Source organism: Hipposideros armiger, unplaced genomic scaffold (genome assembly GCF_001890085.2).
Source record: "Hipposideros armiger isolate ML-2016 unplaced genomic scaffold, ASM189008v1 scaffold_16, whole genome shotgun sequence".
Lineage (NCBI taxonomy): Eukaryota > Metazoa > Chordata > Mammalia > Chiroptera > Hipposideridae > Hipposideros > Hipposideros armiger.
Window position 1 is genome coordinate 5,581,144 of NW_017731366.1, and position 19,326 is coordinate 5,600,469.

The 19,326-nt window shown below is 39.7% G+C and overlaps 1 protein-coding gene across 7 annotated transcripts in view; it reads right to left on the reverse strand.

The window, feature by feature from the left end:
* MME (membrane metalloendopeptidase) overlaps window positions 1-19,326 on the reverse strand; it is a 95,714-nt gene that overhangs the window by 48,401 nt on the left and 27,987 nt on the right. For all 7 annotated transcript variants that reach the window (XM_019627710.1, XM_019627729.1, XM_019627747.1 and 4 more), the window contains exons 4-8: window positions 12,748-12,909; window positions 11,831-11,911; window positions 11,648-11,743; window positions 11,400-11,518; window positions 9,625-9,690 (exon numbers count right to left, since the gene is read on the reverse strand). In XM_019627710.1, coding sequence (XP_019483255.1) covers window positions 9,625-9,690; window positions 11,400-11,518; window positions 11,648-11,743; window positions 11,831-11,911; window positions 12,748-12,909 — 524 coding nt within the window. The remainder of the gene's footprint in view (window positions 1-9,624; window positions 9,691-11,399; window positions 11,519-11,647; window positions 11,744-11,830; window positions 11,912-12,747; window positions 12,910-19,326) is intronic.

The following is a 19,326-nucleotide window of genomic DNA, read 5'->3' on the forward strand; positions in this document are numbered from 1 at the left end:
TACAGGCTGTTTATCAATTTGAAAGTTGAGAGGACACCTTTAAGTAAGATTTAGATACTAGCATTCCATGACTAGCATTTCTAAATGCTAAGAAAAGAGTTCCCTGGGGAGAGGGTTCTCTCTTTCATGGGTACCCTGTGAGGCTAGGGCTGTCTAGCTAGCATCTCTATCTATGGATCTGCTACTCAACAGAACAAACTATTTCTTAGCTGTGAGTCTGTATTAAAAAACCTAATCACTAAGGTAACAGGATAATAGAATATTTTTCTGTGTATTCTTGTCAACTCCATTCTTCTCAAAGGTAATCAGAATTCTCGTTTCACATTGTAGTAAACAAATGTGTCTGAGTTCCTACCTCATGGGAGCAACTATTGTAAAATATAAGCATGCAGTGTTTTGAATTAACTATATTTCAAATTATATAAATTCATCTGCGTTCAGCAGGGAATTAGTACTGACTATGAAGGAAATGGTAATTTGAATTTTTCAATATCAACCTACTGAGGTGGTTTTTTTGTTTTGTTTTGTTTTTTACTCTATGGGATGCTATTTTGTTAATCAGGTAAGGAAACAATAAGGAGAATGCTCTCTTGCACTTTGTTGACTCTGCAAACTGGTTCTACTCCAGTATCTTCATTCTTACGGATGTATCTAAAGACTGTGGAACTTGGCACAAGGCAAGTATGAATGATGCTTCTGTCCTGCTGAGCTAAGTTTCCCAGAAAATTGGAAGCACTAGATTCTGGGATGCTTACATATTTAATACAGCTCTGTGGAGCACACTACTTCCTTTAATGAGATCTGGCAACTATTCCAATGTGACTGATTAAAACATGCATCTTGTACCTTGACTACCTTTTCCAGCTTCCAAATTTATATAGTAGCTGTCAGAACTCAGGCTTACTAGCTGCTGTTGAATTCTTTCTACAAGAACATAATTCTACCTTAAGGTTTTAATTTTCTTCCTGGAGATACATCTAGCTATGTAAAATGCCAAATGGTAGTAACTGCCATGATTTGAGGAAAAGGTAATTAACACATATTTTAACATTTAAATAGTACACTGGCCAGAATATTTTTAAAATTGAAATTCAATTTCTTTGTTGTCACTAAGGCCAAAATTAGTTATTAGAAGAGCCAGAGTCAGCTATCTTCTTTGAGTCATAAGGCAGCCTAGCTGCAGCCTTGATGTAGTGAATTTTTTATGTGAAAAAACAAAACAAACAAACAAAAAACTTAAATATTTTTGTAACCCTTCCTTTAAAAATAAAACATTATACTATAATACTATGCTTATAATAGCAGGTCTAAAGATGATAATTGGTTTTAAATGGTTGGGTGAAATCCATAATAGCAGTTTAGTGAGTTTTTAAATTACATAGTATCAATGAGATGATATTTATCAATACCCAACACCATGCATTGTTACTCTAATTAGAACTCTCTCCATTTTGCAGGCCCAACCAATGGTATTTATACATTAGCTCTGTTCAGAAGATGGGGTCCTCCCGCTTGGGAAAAAGCTGATATTTTTTGGAGTTGCCATAGCGAAAGAGAGCAATGCCATTAACTATTGTCCTTCAAACTTCAGTATCTTTATTAATGATCCAGCAAAAAACGGATAGCTCCACAATCATATTGGCTGATATTTGGTACCTATGTGTGCCAAGAACTTGTCAATCAGGAGTTTCACTTCCAAAGATTCTATTCCAGGTCACTCAGCTCTTACCAATTTTCTGCCTTCTTCTCTTTAGGAAGAAAACGGATATAATATGAAGCACGAAGTGACTGAGAAGGCCCAGAACTATACTACTCCTAGCCACTGATGCTGGGGGATACTTAATAGTGTTACACAGAGTTTTCTGAAGGAACATGCAGAAGACATAAGCAAGGAAGATATGTTTCCTATTGAAAAGGCTTGGAATTCTTCCCACTTTCAGCAAGCAGCATGTCAGGGAGCATGCAGCTAGCTGCCAGCACAGGGAGACTTGAGCAGGAGAAACACAAAACAAGAGGATTCACTGTGGACCAGCATGGAGACTGTTTGGAGCTTTCATCAGGTTATTAATGAGGAGAAACTGCAGACTCATGAAAAGTTGCTGTGGAACTACTAAGTCTTGCCGCATACGTTTGGGAAGCTGCATGTAGTCCTTTTTACAAACTTGGTTCAGTCAATCTCAAACAATTTTCTTGTCATAGCCTCTAAGTTCAAGTTAAAAAGCTCCTTTATGTTTTGTTAAATACAGATACCTGGCCTAGGTGAGACTTCCTGACTTTTAGTGACCTGGTGTCCAGAAAGGACAAAATGAGATCAGCAGTTTCCCATGCAGGATCTGTTTTTATCAAGTCAAGCAACGAGCAGCAGTCAAAGTGATCTTTTTAAAAACCAAATCAAATTATATCTAAATTATCCACCTACCCTAGTAATTCACTTGGTATCATATCACCTTGTTTTAGTTGCTTTATAACATTACCTCCGTTTATCTTATTTCCTTATTTACTTGTTTCTTTGCTATCATGCTCCTCCCATTAGAACATGATTTCCATGCGGAAAAGGACCTTTTCTGCCTTGTTTCATCGGTATCTGTGCTGCATAGAAAAGTATCTGTCACACAGTAGAAGCACAATAAATATGTGTTGAATGAAAAAAAAAAAGAAATGAAACTTTAAGTACACTAAGTAAGTTTCACTCATTTCCTATGTCATAAGACTTCTATTTTCAGCCCAAGTCCAGAGTAGTTTCTCTCTGCTTGTATTCTGGGTAAGCGGGCAAACAAACTCCTCTCCAGGTTTCAGTCAGTTCCAGCCTGTACCTGCTCAACTACAGGCCTGCAAATCTCAGCTGTGCTCTCTCCTGAGCAGGCACTGCGTAGAGAATTTCCCTGGTCTGTGTCTTCTCTTATTCAGACACACACACCCCTGGGTCGTCTCTTTCTGGCTTCTCACCATCCTGGCCATGTTCCACGTCCTCTATCCTCATCCCTAAAACGTCTTCATTTTTTATGAACCCCCAGTTTTTCTAAGAGCGCTAAATGTCTTCATGACTCTGGCATCCTTCTCCCTTGCCAGGCTCCACAGCCTTACATACCAGAGCTTCTATTTTCCAACCCCTGTCTCACCTCCTCACGCTCTCATCTGCTAGACTGGTGGTTTACTCATGTTTCTCTTTAGCCCGGAAAATGATCTGTTCAAATAAATCATTTGTTGGTGTATAAACAAGTAAAATCAATCGTGGTGGACTTTCCTGAAGTATGTATACAGGACGGTGTGGCTATACAGAGCCCTGTCATTTGCACAAAGTGGTCCTTGGGTTGGGAACCACTACCCTCGCCCTACTCTACCTCCGCAGACACAGAGCATCAATGTATCTAAAACCCAATTATACTCAAACATTTTGAGTTCCTGGCCTACAGATTTCTTTGTAAAGGAGGACAAGATAACAGCACTGATGAGCTAAAGAAGTGGAGGAAGGGAAGCTCTGAGGCCAATTCCAATTCATCCCCAATACCAAGTTCAGAGACTCTTCCAAAGGTGGGTGATTTTTCAAGAAAATTATGGTCCTCATTCCTTGCAGTGAGTCAGTTTACAAGTATTTTCTCACATGAAGTAGTTAATTGGTTCCATTTTAAACTTCTGTGAATAGGATGATTATTTTTTATGGGCCATGTGTTTCTTTCATATTATTTTCCTAGCATAAGAATGTATACCCTTATAAAGGGTAGAATTGTTTTAAATATCACTATTTCTGCCCTTTAAGGTAGCAGAGTGTCATTAAGTCACCACTTCAGATAATCAGAATACCTCAGAATAGATTAGGTTCTATATGTTTAATAAGAGAGATCCAGTATGACAGCTTCTTAATAAACCCATTTTGAGAACATTTCCTTCTGCCATGACATTTAGGAAGTTCAACTTATCTCCTAGGAAAGGAAACTTTACACAAGAGCCACACAGGTACATCCAAACAGGTAAGACATACATTTTTTAGTGTATGTATGTATTTGTTCAGTATTCACACAGGTGTTTATATGGTCTTCTACCTATATTTGGCTTGCACAACACTGAGTTAACAGTTTTAAATTATGAACTTTTATAGATGATAAAAGATAGTGTTTATTCAGTCTTGTTTGGTAACGTGTCATTAACATAAGCTGGCTTATTACTTTTACATGAGATTTGCTCTCGGGTTTTTTGTTTTTGTATTTGTTTTCTTTAGAAATAACACCATGTCTTCTCACAACAGAACCTTCTATTGTGTTTTCTCTTAGTAGAAGCATTGACCAAAGGGCCTCCCTTCCCGAGTCATAGAGATGAGTTGGCACTACTAACTAGTTAATCAGAGAACCTGGTTTCCTGGACACAGTGACTGGTTGAGAGAACAGCAGATGGCTCAAGCAGAGCCAGTCGGGGTCCTTTACTGAGAAACCTATAGCCATTAGGAGAGAAGAAATTTCTTTTTTTCTAGGCATCGAGTCTGCCAATGGTTATCTTTGATTCACATGGAGACGGAATGCTAGAAAAAGAAGCCAACACAAAAGAAACTAGAATCTTGAAAACGGGGAAAGAAAAGATAAGATGACTCAGTTGAACCTCTGGAACCAACCATGCCTGGTTCATCCTCAGAACTTTATACAGTTAGGTGAGACAAATAAAAACATTTTTTAAAACAAAATTTACGTTAATTAGAGTAGGTTTCTTCTTTTTTTTTCTTTTTCTTTTTTAGCTGAGAAATCCTGCCACCTGTTGGCAGCTCAGCGGCCGCTCAGCTCGGGCCGGGCATTGAACCGCTGTTGCTCAGAGCTCCTACTCTTGAGTGAGCTCTTGACCAACTGAGCCCCTCAGCCAGCCCAGAGTAGGTTTTTATTGCCTGCAATTAATATTCCTAGCTGACCACGGATCTTCTAATCTACAACTTTTAAACAAGTCATTTTAGTTTTTTGGGTCTCTGTTCCCTCATTTGAAAAATGAAGGGTTAGACTAAATCCTCTAATGTCCCATTTAGTTCTTAAAGTCTGTACATGGGTAACCTTCATTATTGAAGAACACATACGATCTGTCATGTAAACAACATAAGAATATAAATCTTTGGGTTTCTATTGCCTTAGGGTATGTTCCCTCTTTATGTCAAAGGAAAAGTACAGAAAACAAAAAGGAACTGAGGTATTTAAGTTTAGAACAATAGCCAGAGGAATACACCATGCATTTCTCAAAATATAACATTTAAAACTGCCAGAATAAGAGAAAAGTAGGTTTTGTCTCAAGGAAGGAGGTGCTTGAAAAAGATGCATTATCTATTTTCATAACCTAACAGTGTAACAAAACAAAATATTTTATGTTTTGAATGCCATACAGATATGACAACACAAAAATTCCATTCCTAGGGTATTGAAAGTAAAAAAAAAAATACACCTGTGAAGTGAAATGGGCTTTTTAAAAAATAATTGTAGGTGCTATTTTCATTGTTCATAAGACGTTTTAGAATTATGGAAGATGATTCCCTAGATCAGCTGGATATCCTGAAAAGAGGGATCAAAAAGGAGCTGGGAAAATGGGCTTCGGTGATGATTTGATTAAGGAGCTCTATGATTAGGATGCTTTTGATCAATGACCCTCCATCACCCCCAGGTTCCTGAGGCACATCTGCAGAACCAGACTCCACACTATAGTTTCAACATCATTGACTAGAGTGACAGGCAAAGAAACCAGGCTTCTCTAGTCAAAGACAGAGCACATTTTTTATGAAAAACTTGGTAACCTCATGTCAGGTCTCAAAACTTTTTTTGGTTATTTTCAATGAAGTGGTGTGGAATGCAAAAGTATGAGACTTGCTGAATGTGTGACTATCTCGGGCAAATTGACTATAGCAGGGAAACAGTTGGAGATTGAAAAGAAGAAAAGGGAGACATGGTTTATAAGATGTTTGTAAGATGCTCAGGAAAGGTATTCCATTAGCTATGGAAGCCCAAAACCCATTCTTCCCCAAGACTCAAGGTGGGAACTAGGGGGCACCCCTAAGAAACTGGGTTCTTCTGTCTTCTTTGTGACCCCTCTCTTCCCTGCCATCTTCCCCCTCAACCATTCATCCACGGATTCAGCAATATTTATTTGATAATTTCTAAGGGCCAGAAACCAAACTGGGTACTGGGACTAAAGCAAAGGATAAATGAGACACAGTGCTCCCAATAAACTTAGTTTTCTAGGGAAAAAAATGACATTAAGTAAAAAAGTATACAGAAACCCATGTGCTATTGGAACACATAGGTATCTTCATTTAGTCAAATGTTACAGGAAAGGCCTTCATGAGGAAGCAAAATTCAAATTAGATTTAAAGGGCAAGAGAAGAGGAAGAGAGCTGGCATGTGTGTGTGTGAAATGATTCAGGCAAAGTATACAGCTTATATAAAAGCTTACAGGTGAGAAAATCAATGAAGACCAGTGATACACTGATACAATGATGTTAAGATTTCCTCCAGCTTTATCGCATCTACACTAGATGTTATTTTGTTATCCTATCTTTCTCACCACATTTTCCCCCCACAAAGCAATAAAATACTAAGAAAAAAAAATACTGAAAAGAGTTGACTTCTTTCAGAGATAGCAGGGTAGTTGAAAACTGGAAATTATTTTTATTTGCTCGCTAGCTGGGGATACAGAGGAAACCAAGTGAGGGATTATAGGTAGTAGTGATTGGGAGAGAGCAGCAAATATCATGGGGGATATAAGGAGAAAATCAGGATTTTTTTCCATGGCTACATACTCTTCCCCACCATTCCCCAAAATAATGAATTTTAAAAGAGGGGAAAGGTACAGAAACATTCTAGCAATTATGCATTTGCAGGATGACAATTAGATTTTATCTCATGTGCCAACTGCCTTCAACTGGAAGGAGGTTGCTTGGAGCACTAAGTTAAGAAGGATTCTGAGGTCTGAGCTTAGCAGAAAAGAGTGCAGTGACCAAATAGCCGTAGCTATGGAAAGGGGGCAAGGCAGCAAGCATACTCCGCGCTTGCTAATTCAGATCATGTCAGGGCACCTAATTTGAGCTGATAATAAGTTCCAGACTGTAAGTGCCAATGCTGCTGAGTTTTCTAAATCATTTTCTCATTTAAAGAATTCTACTAGTATGAAGCACTACTCTTATGAATTGGAAAGATGAAATGGAAGGAGCAATAGACAGGAACAAAAGTTCTACCTGAGGTTCTACTACTGTTTTGCTGAGTGTTCTTCTAGGGCAAACCTCTGAACCTCAGATTTCTCACCCATACACTCCATAAACATATTACTACCCTAGATTTGATCGCCACTGTTATTTGGCTACAGATATAGTATTTCCCAGGCCAGTGGATGCAAACTGTGGCAGAGATGGCTGTATGTCACTGATATCCAAGCTCTCCTTCTACTTTTTAGTAATGGAACCTCCCTCCCCATCAACCCAATTTTAATAAGGCACCACAGGGTCACCCAGCTTAAGACTACATTTTCCAGCCTCTTTACTATTTAGTTGTGGCCACATGACAGTGTTCTAACCAATGAAATGTACACAATTTCTGCATCACTTACATAAAAAGAAATCATCTGTTTACCAGTTTCCCTCTTTTCTTTTTCCTGTGGCCTGACATGTGAACTAGGCACTTGTGAACCAACGTCAACCAGTTAGACCAATATAAGACACTAGAAGAGGTTGGTGTTAGAGCAACAAGATCAAAGAAAGCTGTGCTCTGGCCATTCCCATGGAGCAGCGCGTCCTACCTCAACTGGACTGCCTGCCAACTTTTGGGCTATAACAGGAAACAGAAACAAACTTCTCTCTTGTTTAAGCTACAGTATTTTCAGGTCTCTGTTACTGCAGCTTAGTCAGGATCTCAGTAATTCGCAAACACAAATGCTTCAGGAACCAGGAAGTCAACATAAATCAATGAACCATATGGGTGAGGATGAGAACAAATGTCTTACCCGAAGGGGGCAAATACAACATAGCTGTGTCCAACAGCTGCCACATGGCAGCGCAGGACCAGGGTTCCCAACGCTACTTATTTATCAAGAAACCTTGATTCTCAAGTGAAATCTTCCAACATTTTAAAATATTGGAAATTAATCCAAATGACAACAAACAAAAAACTGCAAGTTACACAAAAATGCCTCTATATCAGACTCAAGCCTATGACTGCCAGCCTGTGACCTGTTGTTCTAGGTTATGACATCACATTGAATATGAAATGCACAAATACACCATTATCTTCACAGCTTTTGCAAAAAAAAAATAAAACAACAAAAAAGAAACTTTACCACATCAAATGTATACACTGACTGCTGGGTATCTTACCATCAGAAGTGTTAAAATACAAAAATATGGGTGTATTTTTAGGATTGAAAACATGTGATATGTGTTGAGGACACGCTCTTAAATATGAAAAGCATCCCAGTTGATGATGATGATGATGAAAACGTTGTAGAATGAGCCAAAATTCCTCAGTCACCCTCAACTCTGCAATGGGAAGCAGCTGGAAGGCTTGTAGAGCCAGTGGCTGCAACTCACACACTAAACTAGATTATAATGAACTCAAGTATCCCACACCCATTTGATTGTCTGTGCTATTAATTGTTTTTCTGCACTATTAATTGTGGCCATTTATAATACATCTTTTTCTTAATTTCAATATGGTGTAGTCACTCAAAAAGATACTTTATAGGGAATTGACTCCATGTTATTTGAACTTGATTATGCAAAATAAATGCTTAGCATAAACATATTTAGCTAATAATTTCAACTAGGAAGTAATTTCAGCCACCCCTACACTGACCCATTAGGATCATCAGCGCTAAACTTCACTTACTTCTGAGCTACAAAATAATTATGAAGAAAACATTTATAGAACCAACACCTTCCCCAGGTATCTAATAATATATTCTATTACTGAGTTGCCTTCTTTTGCCCGTTTCTATCAATGAGTCAATGAGCAAGAGCACAAAAAACAAACAAACAAAAACACCAGCCTGAAACAGGTAAGGCTGTAAGACAGTAAGAAGCACCCTGGGCTAGCTCGCCAACGTCTGAGTCAGAAAGTGGCTGCAAAGGCCTGTCTGAATCCAATGTCCCTGCCTGGGGAGCCCTGTGAACATTAAAGCAGAGGGCTCTGGAAGCACGCCACAGAGCACGATGTGTCTAATACTGGACCATTTCTTGGCCCTCACTGGTACAGCTCTAGACCATGATTAAAGTTCATTTTTCAAATGATCCAATTTATAGGCAGAATTAAAGCATTTAACATTGACTTTTCAAAATGGGTTATATGACATATACGAAGACTCAAGACACAAATAAGGAATTTCAAGTTTCCTTGTTTCTTAAAATACCTCCATTCATTCTGCTGAAAATATTCATTCTACCAAAGGGAAGCTCACTTTTATGTGTGATTTTAAGTCTCTGTCCAGAGTGAGAGACATGGAGGGTTAAAGTGTATCCTCAGTCTTAGTCTTTTTTTTTTATTGGGCTGTCGGAAATCTCATGGTGCATTTTTGCAACGCAAAACATAGAAAAAATATGTCATGACTTTTCCAACAGACTAATATGTATCAGTTTACACCAAATTATTTTGTAGTTTCATTTTTATTTTACTTTTTTACCTCTTTATATATTCCAGTGCATTCATAGTAGTCTCTGGAAGGGAGGCCAAGTCGAGGTTGGTCAATCTATAAAAAATGTACAAAAGGTGAAAATAAATCATTCAGTTGATACAGAACAGTTTGTCAAAATACGAGAATGGCTACATCTGAGCAAGATCCTAGAGTCCTTGCTGCTTATAAATGTAACAATCAGACACTGAGTGAATCCATAACCAGGAAATGGTTCCACACTGTTTCTAGGTGTTAAACTGATAGGAACTTAGGTAATCTGGAAGGTTGTGCTGCAGATATTTGAGGAAAACTGGAACAGAAAATATACCGGGAATGATTTTTAATGCAGAACAGGTGGTGCAGGTGAACGAAAACATGTGACAATCTAGGTCTGGGGAGTTTCTATATTACACGTTTGCAGGACATTCCAGCTTCCTGAGATTCTAATATGCTCCCTTGGGGGACAGTCTCTTCTATCCTCACCCTTAACTGGGATGGGAAAAAATAAAAGGTGGAAAACCTCTATGGAATCTCTAGAATGTTTTGGCTAGTGGAATCTTGCCAGAAATTTTTTTTGAGATCCTCTACCTTATGGGGATGGAGGAGATGCCTCCTGGGTTCTCTCCAATGCTCAGGACTTCAGCAGAGTCAGCTGCTGGCTGAGTGTGTGAAAGAGGAAACTCAGTTCTGCTCTACTGTGTCTAGCCCACCTTTATACCGAGTGAAAACTACCTGGACACACTCGCAGCTTTGTGAGGCTGCTTCCTATGCACTGCAAGGTAAGAAGATGGGTACTGGGGAAAATCAGAGAATTTAGGGGTTAAAGGAAGAATCTTAGCAGGAAGAGCCAGGCCAATACAGAAGAAACATCACCCAGAGGACAGTCATGTAAAAAGTCAGACGACGTCTCCACAAGGAGGGCCCTGCTCCTTCTCCAAGCTCCTGACCCTCTTAAAAAACGCCCCTCATGATGATCATGCAGGGTGCTGGCATTCGAGAGCCCTAGGAGAGAATGTGGGAAGGCAGAAAAGGGGTCCACTGTAGAAGAAAGCCGGATTCAATGCCTTTCATGATTTTAATTAAAATGGCCATGAAGATGTATGCAATAGTGACATAAATATGATTCTGAGACCTGCAACTTTTGGGTTAATTACAGGAGACCATGTAAAAGCTTTATAGGTATTTTAATCCAATCCAAGTATGCTCATTAAGTATTAATCTCGTTTAAGGTGACACTTCAGGTAAACCTAAATGAATGACTTACATTAAAAAAAAAATCTAACCAAAGCCATGGCATTTTAAAAAGAATGGCATTTTATTTACTTTAATTGAGAAAAAATACAGACATTCTTTAGTGTAAACCAAAATTGTGTTCAAAATCCCTTTCTATGTTCTTTTTTGGAAGCAATTAGGAATTTCTGGTTACCAGACCTGCATTACTTATGTACACCAGATCATGCTCCTTACATGAACAAACCAAGAAATTAGGTTCTTTTGCTAAAATAGGAGAGGCCCGAAGTCTTTCATTTCTTATCATTTATTTTATGTAGGGAGAGTTATCTAAAACAAAGGAAGCAGGGAGAAGAGACGAATGTCTAAAACACAGTATTAAGAAAATACTTTAGAAATTGGGAATCCAGATATCGGGGACAGAGAATAAATTTATTACCACCTTGCTCATGCAATTCAAATGAGAATATGCATTATTTCTAAATATCAATAACATGTGTGGAAGGTTTATTACAATTTAAAGATAACTTTGGCTGACAGCCACATGAACTTACATGAATTATATGGTTCACAGAGTTCTTATCATCAGTACCAATGAAAAAATTAATAATGACTTTTTTCCCATATTTAGAATTCAGTTGTGCAATGGATTTCTCGGCTGTCCAAGAAGTACCTAAAGCAATGAAAGGTAAAATATATCTTTAGAGGCCTTAGTGCATTCATATGATACTATAACACAATACTAACATGGATTTGATTGAAAATTATTTTCTTTTAAAAAAAAGAAGGAAAACTGCCTTACCATAGGTTTGCTCCCAGTTTTCTGTTGCTACTGGCCATTCATATATATCTTGTAGAAGTTGGAGTAGAGGCATTCCGCCTCTGCTGTCAATAGCAGCTTTTGAAAACAATGAAAATAAATTCATTAAGAAGTCTATGCATATTGTATAAATACTCTTAATGAAATAAAATTAAGGGCACTTACATTCATTTATACAAGATCTGTACAATGTTTTTGCTTTCTGCACTGCTACTATATCTTCAGTTTTGGGTTCCTGAAGAACATCTGAAATTGGGCAATTAATAAAATGCATCAATACAAATGGCTCATTTGCAGCTGCAATTAACATTTTCAAGACAGGTTCAGTAACTAATTTGCTTCTTTGTATGTATAGTCACTCCCTCCCTTATGCTGAAACCCTACAGAAAGCACCAAACCCCTTACCTGATCATTATTCCTAGTGCAGAACTGGGAGTTAGTTTCATTAGCCAGGTTACAAGAAAGTGTTTTTGACTAGATTATCTTTTTTGTGTGAACAATGATGTGTACTGCTCTGGCATAGAGAAGTTACTTTTCTTTGAAACTGAGATTAAAAAGAAAAATAATAATACAGAGGAATTTGGAATTTAATATGATAGCCCTCTTGATGGCTGAAAACTAATTACCTTTGTGTGATTGTGCTATTCATGCTCCAAATGAATTGAATGAATTGCTCTTCTTTGGATGTTAGAAAAGAGCAAAACTTGTTTTTTCGACAAAGTAACTTCTAGAAGAGGAGGACAGAGGGTGGAGGATAGTAGAGCAGTAGACATCACTTAAATTTTTTTAAGACATCACTTAAATTTCTTCTTCTGTATAATGGCATAAAGATGCCATCTCTAGGGATGCTAGGGCTTTACTGTTTGTGTACCTACAAGTAAAAGCAGGAATGCCAAGAGATGCCCACATATCCATTTCAGAGTCTACTTCCCTCAGAGTGACCAGGTGGTGGCACATAAACCTTGGAGGGATTATCGACTTCAATTTTGTGCAATGTTCCTTGTAATGGCTAAGAGCTGTATCTTAAAAAATGGACATATTAAGAGAGAAATCTTTGATGCAGAGACAGAAACTCCACTAACCTTTCAAAATGACTTCCAGTTCATCTCTTAAAATGTCAAAGTTGCCGTAACGGGAGCTAGTCTCAGGAATGACGTTGCGTTTCAGCCAACCTCCACAGGCATATTTGAAAAAGTTAGAACAAGGCTCAGCAGTAGTATCCATGTTCTGGATGAGTCGAGCAGCTGAGAGACCAGGGAAAGGATGAGATAAAACAAAGGGTGTAAGTAGTTTGGAAGGGGAAAAAAGAAGTATGTTTTTCCCCCTCATGGATGCCCCTTTTTCTTATGCAACTGTCAGTTCAAGGTGGAATGATGAATATTATCTGTGGATAGCCCTCCTTTACTATATAGTAGGTTGGCTTTATTCTTGAGAGGTCTGGGTCCTTCCATCCTATATCTCACCCCCTCTCCCCAATCACTGAGGTCCTTGCCAGTTTCTGTCTCAGATGTAAAAAAGAACATAGGTCTGCCTTGGCTGTTCTGGGCCTGGGGTTAATACAAGGTCACTCACTCTTCACTCTGATAACTTGAGCTGCTGACTCTGCTCTTCAAGAGGCTGTGACTTTTGAATGTCTCTGAAACTCCAAGGAATGAGGGGTCGTTAATAGATTTTTTTTTTCATTTTAGTAAAGATCTGAAGCTAGGTTATTACTTCTTGGACCTGGCTTACAAAATTTTTGCAATTCAAATTTGACATCAAATTTGCATTTGTTTATGTAGAGTCTGTCATTACAAAATTGGCTGAAAGCCTGTTAGTTTTTCTTATGTCCACTCTTTTATCTTTGAGAACTGCAATGAAAATGCAAATCAACCAACACTGAGTACTTACAATGCACGAAACACTGAGACTGTGCTAGGTGCTGCAACTGATAGAAAGATGTATAAATTATGAATTATTACCACTGAAGGGAAGAATATTATGTACAAGAGGCCCAATGTCCACAATTTCTACACCTGGAATAGTGAGGAAAGCTCCCACTGCTCTCTCCACTTTCTCACATAACTTGAACTGTTTTGCAAGAAAAACAAAAGAGCAATTGAGAATTCATCGGTATCAAGAGAGTATAAGTTCTCAAACGGGCTTTTGAAAATACGTCACTTTCTGAATAAATAAATTATTTAATTAAAAACTTCACACGACTGCTGAGCTATGTGGAATTTTTCAACTTGGAATGGTAAATCTGTTTTCCAGCTGAGCCTCGAGCTCCCACTTCTAAACCACCCTGTGGACCCGCTTACTTGGCTGCCATCTCAGGCTCCATCTCTTTAGTACTAAACTCTCTGGGTTCCCTCCAAACTATTATAGTTCTCTCTGGACTTTGACACTTTGATATACAGCACAATTGTTATGATGGCCTCCCAGGCTTAAAACCTTGGGTAAAGCTCTCTGTATCCCTTGCCCTTGGGCTTACAGCTAACAACTTTGTCTCTTTTCTGTACTCTTTCCATAATCAGTGTCAACCTAGTTTACCTCTTCATCCTCTTTTGACGAGAAGTCACCCAACTACTCCTCTTGCTAGTACTAGCTTCCTACTTTTATACATTCTGCCCATCTTTCCAGGTTAAACATCCCGAAATACCCTTTTAGCACTGGCCACTCCCTTACTCAAATGTCAGGGGCTTGACATTGCCCAGGTTAAATTACAGCACTTTAACTCAGCCTCGAAATCTTTACGAAACCAAACCTCTCTGTGTTTTTATACACACTCTGCACTCCAAACAGAAGGGCTAGTGCCTCCCGCCTGTGTCCCCTACCTTGTGCCTGCGCTTCTGCCCCGCCCCCATCTCACCCTTTTAACTACTCCCACACTCTCCAATTTCTACCCACACTTCAAGGTTCAGCTTGTGTCCAACCTCTTCCCTGAAGCTTCCATTACTCCAAACTGCAGGAACTATTTCTCTGAACTAAGAGCGCATTGCCTCACTTAGTCTTTGATGCTTAGCTGTGGCTACTTTGGGTTCCTCATCATGGATACCTACTCTGTCTTCCTAACCATTCTGTAGATGAACTTAACCTCTTTGTATACATATCACCTAGCACCTCAGTTAAAGGGGTACAAGTATGTTTATGTGTGACAATGTTCCTGAAACTTCTATGTGCCCCCTAACCTTTCCTCCGACACACTCCCCTGTCTTCCTCCTGCAGATCAGACCAGTTCTCATTTCACGACCTCCAGAGTCCGTCCCATCCTTTCAATTCTCACCATTTCCATTCTCTTTCAGGCCTGCCCTCTTTCTCTCAGGCCCTTTCACACAAGCTATGGCCCCCGGCCTCTCCCCACCCCACCCACCCTGTGTTCCCGTCAGATCGATGTCCTCACAACGTTTCAGCACGCCATTTTCCATTTCAAGGTTTTTAAATATAATCCTTTTGCATTCATAATAAAATCCAGGTTCCCTAACGTATCTAGTGAAGCTTCTCTCTCACTCCTTTCTCACATGAGACATCTGCCCCAATTAAATGAATGTATTAGGTTTTTGCTGTGAAACACCTTGTAATTTTCTGCTTCTGCACCTTTGACCGTGTTACCTCAATTCTTACTAAAATATCCTTTCTTATTTTTCCACATTTAGAAATTTCAGACATTTACAAGGCCCAGTTCAAATTTTCCTTCTTCATGAAGGACTGTCCTTATAAAGCTCGTATCAACTAGCATCACATTCATTTTGTTGTTGTTGTTGGAAAATTAACTGTTTCCTCAACTGGCCCATGGTTCTGGTAAAGGAGGGAATGCGTATTCCAGTTCTCTCACAGACCCTGACCTTGTGCTCAATCCCGACTTGTCAGTAAAAACTTTAACTTGAAATCTCAGGTAAAGATTAGAAAACTGACCTACAAAAATGTGTAGAGAAAAAGTAATTCTTTTGAACTTTGAAGAAAATAAAAACACGATGACAGGGGAAGTGAAAATAAAGATCCTAAATACATAAAAGATTATCATGTGAAGTGAAAAGCCAGAAAATTGGAGCCTGAAAGAAGTGCTAACTAAAGACATTCTAAGCGTACATTTTTAGCAATTTTATGTAACTCCTGTCTTTCAAAATACTTAAAAAGAAATGTAAGCTAATGTTGTAAAGGCTCCTGCCATTTGGGGAACACTTCTATTTTCTTCCCCTCTCTGGGGAAATGGATGGTTTATGTCCTAACACCACAAGGAGCGGTAAACTATTAACCGAGAGAGCAGTGGCCAAGTAGTGAACAAGTAGAATAAACAAGAGCAATGCACACGCCTTACTGCCTATTTGGAAATACCACATGCCCTTTTGAACATCCTGAACAAAAAGGAGGCGCAGAGGTTTCAGCTCCATGCTCGTGAGTGCAAATCCACTGCCATGCGAATGCATCTGTACTTCCCACATCGCCCATAGGAAACAAGACAATCCTCCTCCCCATCCTGAGCTGAATTCCTCACTCATACCCAGTGCAGTTAAAGCACTTATCTCTGGACAACAAATCACAGAAGCAGCATTTAAACAATTTGTGAGGGATACGCCAACCAGAGATAGGAAGGGGCAACTTTGCAAACTCCTTCCTGTGCCACTTTTTAAATCTCCCTCTGACCAGAGAACTCATCTGGGTATGGGAGCTTCCAATCACTTCAAAGAAAGCTCTCTGTTCGGATGAATGTTTTGGGGCCATGGGCCAAGGCAAGTCATGGGCTCGCACTTTTATGCTGGGTCTTTAATCTCTTATCGTGGGCTTGATTCTGGTTTTGCGCCTTATCCTCCGGACCTCCCTGTGTTCTGACTTTTCTTTGAAGTCAGCAGTAGACTTGTGGGTAGAAAGGCCGTAGGAAACAGACGCAAAACTGTCAGACGGGTTGTAATTGTTTTTCTATTTTGTGCTTTGTTTTGAATTACTCAACCTCTCCACATCCCCACACCTGGGCTCTTCAGTTGTTTCCTTATCTGTAGGTCTGACTTCTGAGCAAACAAATGTGGTTTAAAAACACAATTATTCACCTTAGTAAGAAGATAGAAAAATTGATGTAGTACAGGCAAAAATGTATTTAGACATGGAATGCTATTGACCAGATGTTTGTAAGGTGAAAGAAAGAGTCTAGTGTGATTTTTAAAAATCTGCGTAAAAGCCCAGAAAAGTTTAAAGGGCATTTACAGCAGTTATAGTTGGGTGGAGGGATTACGAGTGTGTTTAATTTTGTATTATTTGCTTATCTTTACTTTCCAATTTGTATTAGATAAACATGTATTGCTTTTGCAATTGGAAAAAAAAAGACTATTTTTAATTTAAGAAAATAGTCACATGAAGGCAAGAAAAGTAATCTTCTATTAATAATGAGCTTATTTCTTATGAATGACAATTCTGAATGTTCTAGGCTGATAATAAATGACATACCATTATTTTCCGAACTAATCTTCTTGTAACATTCTCCCAACCTATTTGACTATAGAAATTTAAAAACAAGCTCAACTCCCATCTGGGAAGTTATTAATTACTGTATTCATTACCAAGGGTTTATTATGTGGGTACAGATTAGGAGGTGCTGTATAAGCTGGCAAAATGTTTGGGGGTGTTTAAATCAGGCAGACCCAGGCCTGTTTTGAATCCCTCAGTATCACTTTTTAGTTGTACGGTAGTCCCTGCTTATCCGCGGTGTCATTTTCCCTGGTTTCAGTTACTTGAAATCAACCACAGACCAAAAAATATTACAGAAATAAACAATTCATAAACTTTAAATTGCTCACTGTTCTGAGTAAAATGATGAAACCTCGCTCCATGCTGCTCCTTCGTGCCCAGATGTGAATCAGTGTCCAGTGTATCCGTGCTGGCTACACGCCCTGCCCACGAGGCACTCAGTAGCCATCTCGGTGATCAGACTGGCTGTATCAGGATCTCAGCCTTCGTGTTTAAGTCACCCTTATTTTGAATAACGGATCCAAAGCACAAGCTAGTGATGCTGGCAATTCGGATATGCCAAAAAGAAGCCATGAAGTGCTTCGTTAGGTGAAAAGGTGTGTACCCACAAGAAAAACAGTATCTATAGGGTTTAATACTTATCCGTGATGTCAGGTATCCACTGGGGTCTTGGAATGCGTTCCCCATGGATAAGAAGGGGGATTAAGTACAAGACTAAGTAATGTCCCTAAGATCAAGTAGCTCGTAAACGATGGGGCACCAGGGCTTGCACTTGGGTGTGTGTGGCTCCGAGCTCACCACCTCCCTCCACACTTTGGATACTGCAGATGGGAACATGTGCAAAGCCGTCACTTACACGCTTTCCCTTTCTCCTTTTCTGTTGCTTCCCAATTACCCCTTACTTCCCCCTGGCCCTGCCTCTTTTTTACTTCCTCTTCTCCCTGCCTCTGTCATAGCTACAGCTTCCCTCCTTCCGCAGGGCCAGGCTTATCACGAGCAACTAGTGCTGGGTCATAGGCAGGAGAAAACATCAGAACTTGGGAGGGTCTGTAGTGACCAGGAAGAAGGAAAGGGGAAAACAAACAGATGAATTCTTCACAGCAGGGAAAGCAGGCAGGAACGTGGCACGGAAGCCATTTGCACTCAAAGGCACACCCAGAAGGTGTCCATGTAAGCGGGCTTTTCCCCTAACCTACCTTTGGAGAGAATACACTGGATTAGGGAGGGGGGAAAATCTCGGTGATGTTTTTAGAGCAGTGCTTCTCAACCCTGGTTAAGTATGTAAATCATCTTAGGAGCCTTTTAAATGTACAGATGCCCAGGACTCATCCCTGATCAATTAAATCAGAATCTTTGAGGTGTTCCAGGCATTTTTTTAAGGCTTCCTGAGTGGTTCTAATGTGTAGTCAGGAAAGAACTGTCAGATCAAACAATAGAGAAACATGGAAAATGGGGATAAGAGAATTCAATATCAGAAAGTAAAGATGGTCCCATACTTAGATAAATCAGGCATATTTCTTCTTGCCTGCCCTGCCTGTGAGTGTGAATGGGCTCACATCCTAACAACCCATACGTCTAAGTGCATTTTAGTCTGTATGAGTCCCTGGCACAGTATTACAGGGAGACACACATGTGTCTCCTGCACAAGCCCACCTCCGCCAGGCCTCCACTCTACTGTATACTGACTTTGGCCTCTACAACCTCCCGCCCCAGGCCCCATCCATGACCCAGTTCCCTCTGGTGCTGGAGCTGTTGGATGCATGGAAAATGCCTCTCATCCATCTTTCACTGTCTTAGAGGAGTCCCGAGGAGGGCTTCTCATGCCTTGAGGTGAGGAGTTCTTTCAGATTTTACCTCCATGCCTCCCTCTCCCAAAAACCACAAGGACCAAAAGGCCTGGATTTTGGGGAGATGATAATAGCAATCTCTCCATTATATTTAGAATCACTTCTCTTTGGTGGCCAAGGCTTTGTTCAAGGTGTGTTTTTGTTGAGCTTGACTTTCTGTTTCTTTAGGATGAGCTCTCTATATCAGCAGGCCCCAGAGCCTCGCAGGCAACAGAGTTCAGGCACACCCACTCCACCAGTCACCAGAGCCTGATTAGACATGGTGACATTCCAGCTACCCTGGCATCCTGCTACATGGCCACTGCAAGGGGAGACAATCCTCGGTCTGCCCTACTCAGTAGGTCACTGATGCTTTTGGTGAGAATGCAATATAAT